This window comes from Macrobrachium nipponense, chromosome 8 (assembly GCF_015104395.2).
Source record: "Macrobrachium nipponense isolate FS-2020 chromosome 8, ASM1510439v2, whole genome shotgun sequence".
Classification (NCBI taxonomy): Eukaryota; Metazoa; Arthropoda; class Malacostraca; order Decapoda; family Palaemonidae; genus Macrobrachium; species Macrobrachium nipponense.
In genome coordinates this window covers 70851897-70857261 of record NC_087203.1, presented here as the reverse complement: position 1 = coordinate 70857261, position 5365 = coordinate 70851897, and the positions used below count along the sequence as shown (strand labels likewise).

General features: G+C 38.9%; 1 protein-coding gene across 1 annotated transcript; it reads right to left on the bottom strand.

The window, feature by feature from the left end:
• Positions 1-717: 717 nt before the first annotated feature.
• On the bottom strand, positions 718-5351 carry LOC135222835 (uncharacterized). The gene is given in 8 exon segments (XM_064261165.1): positions 718-1276; positions 1419-1674; positions 1862-2044; positions 2246-2538; positions 2666-3351; positions 3353-4445; positions 4671-4903; positions 5236-5351. Coding segments are annotated over 8 exon segments (2916 nt in total). The 5' UTR covers positions 5249-5351; the 3' UTR covers positions 718-1117.
• Positions 5352-5365: the final 14 nt, after the last annotated feature.

Genomic DNA, 5365 nt, shown 5'->3' with positions numbered 1-5365 from the left:
CCTGATGTCCAGATATTCATTGCCATTTTCTTTCTATTAGTGCCATTTTGGGACATTGATTGACAAAGTTGAATTGGGTAAATGGTACGAACAAAAACCTATGATTTGTGCAAATGCTAAGAAGAAACTCTCTCTCTCTCTCTCTCTCTCTCTCTCTTTCTTCTCTCTCTCTCTCTCTCTCCTCTCTCTCATATTTTATGCATCAGTGTTAGTGTTGAAATTGTGCGATCAAAATCTGTTAAATTATTTCATAAAGAAAACTAATTTGCACAAAAGTAAACACGATGAAAGGAAAGCATCTCTAGTCGGGAAGATTCGCGTTATGTCTTCTCTATAGAATGTGCTTTTATGTGATTTAAAAGTTTAATGTGAAACTGACTCATGTATTTTCTTATTCTATCTATGAAGAAAAAAAGATACAGGTGCAATTCATGTAGTTAATCAATAAGAAAATTCCTAATTCAAGAACCAGGATCTGAAAGTTACCTTCTAGGCAATCCTAAAGCAGGAACAATTTAAAGGTTTGGATGCTGTCTCCAGCAAATTTCTCATAAGATATCTCTGTTTCTTTTCTCCTGCCTCTTTGAGTGTTAAGAAAGCAATTAATGAACTCCTGATTTAAGTTTATGCTGCTTATTTCCTAGAGCATTCATAGTATTATCAAGTTTCCGAAAACAAGTTAAGTTGATGTAACAAATGAAAGAAAAAAATCAGCTCTAAAGTTTATTCATAAATAGATGAACAATATTGTTTAACAATGGATATGATATAAATAATGGACAGAGAACTGAGAAAACAGTTCATTATTTTGAACATTTGGCCGCTTCAGTGCTAAATATATGATGCAATATCACAGTCAATCAAGTCCTGTTGATGAATTAGACACTACGGATGAGATCGATCAACGTAGGTGATTGAATGTTCTCAGTATCCAGGCTAGGCCTTTATTCTTCAGCAACCAAAATAATTGAGCATCTTGGGGTTTGCCTTATATGCCAGATCAACTGAGCATCGCGTTTATATTTATTTACTTTTTTATCCAGATCAACTGGGTATCTAGACGTTGCTTAAAATATCCAGATCAACTGGATAACTAAAACATAATATAATATTGTAGTTAATGAGAATTAGCTCGTATCCAGTCGAGGTAGTGAGCCACATCGACATAAACACCAGGAATACCCACTTTACCACAGCCAATGCCCCATGATACCAGACCCACCAACTGAGCATAGCCATTGTGCCCAGGGCATACCAAGGGACCACCACCATCACCCTGTAGAGGAACAAGAATCAACATAAATTAAAAGGTCATCTAATGAATGCGTTGTAGGATTTTAACATGCCATTGCATTTTTCAGTATGATTACTATTTCATCTATAATGAACAACAAAATTACTTCACTTCATCTTTGTACCTCACAAGTATCTCGTCCTTCCTCGCCGCCTGCGCAGATGTTGCCTTCGGGGAGCGAGAACGATGCACCCAAGCGAGTGAACCTCAAGGCTTTTTGGCACTGTAAATGAGACAAGACTGGAACCTCGACTTCCTTCAAAACCCTTTGGAATTTCCCTCCATCTCCGTGGGCATCTTTCCCCCATCCGGTGGAATGGCATCGCTGACCGATGAAGCTGTCGTATTTCTCAGGAAGGCACACCGGTGAGATATGCGGGCTGATGAAGTAAAGAATAACCATTATCTTCATGTTATGAATCAAGTGGGTGGATTGGATGTCAAATTTGAATTCTCGAGGTCAAATTGTAAATACTCTTAATGTGAAAACTCATCTGATATATGAAGGTGTTCCTTAATATAGTACGTATGGTAAAATCATTAAATCATTCAAGTTTCAGAACTTACTTTTTATCAAAATCAACAGGGTATTGTAGTGTCATTAGAGCGATATCGTTCTGGAGATTTCCAGCATAATACTCGGGATGGATGACGACTTCTGATACTGGAATTTCAACGTGTTGATAAAATTCTGCTGCCGTTGTTACATCCCAGTCACCCATGCGGATGATCATGGTGTTTGAATGCAAACTGTGGAAAATGTTCATGAAAATAAGTTAACAAAAGCCCCACAACTGGCAAGGCATTCATAATAACTATATGTTATACAGTCTACTGAAGAGTTTGTAGTTGAATGTGTGCATTAAATACGTCCCTTACTTCAGCTATCTGGTAAGTAATATGTAATTATTATTAAGGTAAGGTAAATCAACCAATATTCCAGCAATTTACCTTTTCACGCAGTGAGCCGCTGTTAGGAGATGTCTGTCAGTTATCAAAACTGCACCGCACACATAAACATTCTCTCCTTGATCAAGTTTCAAAATGGCTGCTTGCCATGGGTACTCGGCAAACTCGGAATCATCATTCACAAAAGAAGGATTTTTCACTCGACCCAGGAGACCAGCAGCATTACTTTTACCACAAGTATGGTGTTTTTTACGAGGAGCATAAACAGGGTTTCTGCAGCACACTTGGTGGGATTCACATCCAGTTAGTCCAGGAACGTAGCCTGAAAACTGGCGCTGAAATGAAAGATCATGGTGATGAGTGAGTCATAAAAGCATAAATGTACTCAATATCCTTTTAATTATGTAGTGTTATTTTTTTAAAATATTCATTTCTATTAACAGGCAAGGAATGAAAATTTACCTCTTGATAGTCCACATCATCATGGCCATGAATGTCAGCTGTGAGTATGTCTCTTTTCTGACGAGACTCTTCCTCATTGTCAGGAATGACAGTGTCAATTTCAGGGGCAATGGTTGTGGTAATCTCGGTTTCTTCTAGATCTGTTGCATTTGAAAGGATATCTGAGACTCTTGAACGTGCATCAATAAGTTCCCTAATGTCAATGGAAGAATGACGAGGAATAACATCAGCAATAGGACAAAGATGTTTGGCAACACAACGACATTCTTCTTGATATCCGGGTGTGTTCGCTTCAATGATTGGTCCAAGGAATGGGCGAGTTTGTACAGTTTGAACTCCACTTCCTACATTTACTGTTGACTGGAATTCACTTCCGGTTACCTGACCCCCAAAAGATGATTGCTGGATAACGCCAGTAGACACAGACGGGATAACCTTAGATGGAATGGTTCCAGATCCAAATACCCCAGAGGAATGGAACCCAGTGCTACTAATCTGATCTCCAAATGTACTCCCTACCTGACCCTTGAAAGGTGGGATATTTCCACCTGACACAGAAGATGCAACTCCATTAGAAATGGTTTGGAAGTTTGAAACAGACTGGCCTGAAGACTGGAATCCAGTACCACTAACATGACCTCCAAAAAGAAGTTTGCTGGATATCTCCAGTAGACACAGGAGGAATAACTTTAGATGGAATGGTTACAGATCCAAATACTCCTGAGGAATGGAATCCATTGATACTGGTTTGATCTCCAAATGCACCCCCTACCTGACCTTTATAAGGTGGGATAGTAACACCAGACACAGCTGATGCCACTCCATTTGAAATTGTTTGGAAGACTGAGCTAGATTGGCCTGAAGACTGGAATCCAGTACCACTCACATGACCTCCAAAAGATGATTGCTGGATATCTCCAGTAGACACAGGAGGGATAACTTTACTTGGAATGGATCCGGATCCAAATACTCCTGAGGAATGGAATCCAGTGCTACTGATCTGATCTCCAAATGCACTCCCTACTTGACCCTGAAAAGGTGGAATAGTTCCGCTAGACACAGCCGATGAAACTCCTTTAGAACTGGGTTGGAAGGCGGAGCCAGACTGACCTGAAGATTGGAATCCAGTACTGCTAACCTGGTCTCCAAAATTACCTATCACTTGACCTCCAAAGGTAGCAGATGAAAAGGCTCCGACAGAGCTTGATTGCAATATTTCAGATTGTCCAGTGGAGTGAAATCCACTACCACTGACCTTATCTCCTACGGGACTCTGAACAATTGTCTTCCCAGACGAAGGTAAAGCACTTCCCGTAGAGACAAAAACTGCAGAACCGGATGGGGCATTTTCTTGTGCTCCATGGTGAATGTGGGTATGACTATGAATGTGCTGAACTACAGAAGATGGCTTTACATCTCCATGAGGTACAGTGATATGAGAAGGGTTTGGAGCTTCATATGCAGGCTTTGGTGCCTCATATGCTGGTTCTGGTACCTTATATGTGGGTTTTGGGGCTTCATACGTTGGGCTTATTTGATGAGTATTATGATGGGTTGGATGGGGTTTTACAATGGTTTGTGGATATGGTTTCGGTGGCACAAAGAAAGGCTTGATACCTCCTGCAGAGACTTTTGAAGGTACAGAAGGATATCCATGCCCCTCCTTGCTGTAGTTGTCATATTCAAGAGTGGCATAGCTGCTTGAGGTCAAAGAAGAACCAACAACAGGTGGAGGACCATAGTGAGAATCTACAGCATCTGGATAGGGTTTCTTGTCGCACTGGAAATGCAGAAAAATAAGAAACAATAGAAATGATAATATATTTGAAATGGAAAATTAATGCAAGTAAAATATATTAACTTACACCCCTAGATATTCAACAATACATGTTTGAAAGTAAGAAATTTTAACAGCTATCAAAAAGAATGTTATCAAAATATTTTCTATTTTGTTAATATAATCAATAGAAATAAAAAGCATGAATATCTTTAAACTAATACATACCTTGCTACCAATCCCAAGTGAACATAGCTTCTCACTGAATCCCAGGAAGCGTGGTTCACGGTCAGAGGGTTCCACTTCACTGCTGTTATTACTTTCGAATGTGTCAAAACCGGACGTTGAATTTTCTGAAGGTGGAAAGGTTGAGACATCTTCCACAGTGCCCCATGACCAGTCTTCGGCAAAAGTTATTGGTAGGCTCAGAACTATCAAGAGCGCTAAGCTACTCACCAAACCTGTAACATCCAATAAAAGAAAATATGATTATCGTTATATCTTCAGTTGTCTTTTTTTCTGCGTTCAAGGATATATATATATATATATATATATATATATATATATATATATATATATATATATATATATATATATATATATATACATATATATAGTGAATCCGATATGAAATGTAGATGAAATCAACCTCTCAAATAGAGAACAGTAACCTGAACACAGAATTATATTTTCCGGAGGTATTCTCCATGATTATGAATCCTTAGAAAAACATCACTTCAAACCAACGGGAAAACTTTCACAGATACATATTTATCGGATGACAAGTACTCACGTTTTAGTTTCATCTTCCCTTGCAGTATGCTTAGTGAAAGTCTCCAGAAACGACAAATGAAAAACGTGAATTTCTTTTCGGAGGGCACAATATGATCAAGACCCAAAACACCAAGAGACTGCGATGCCTG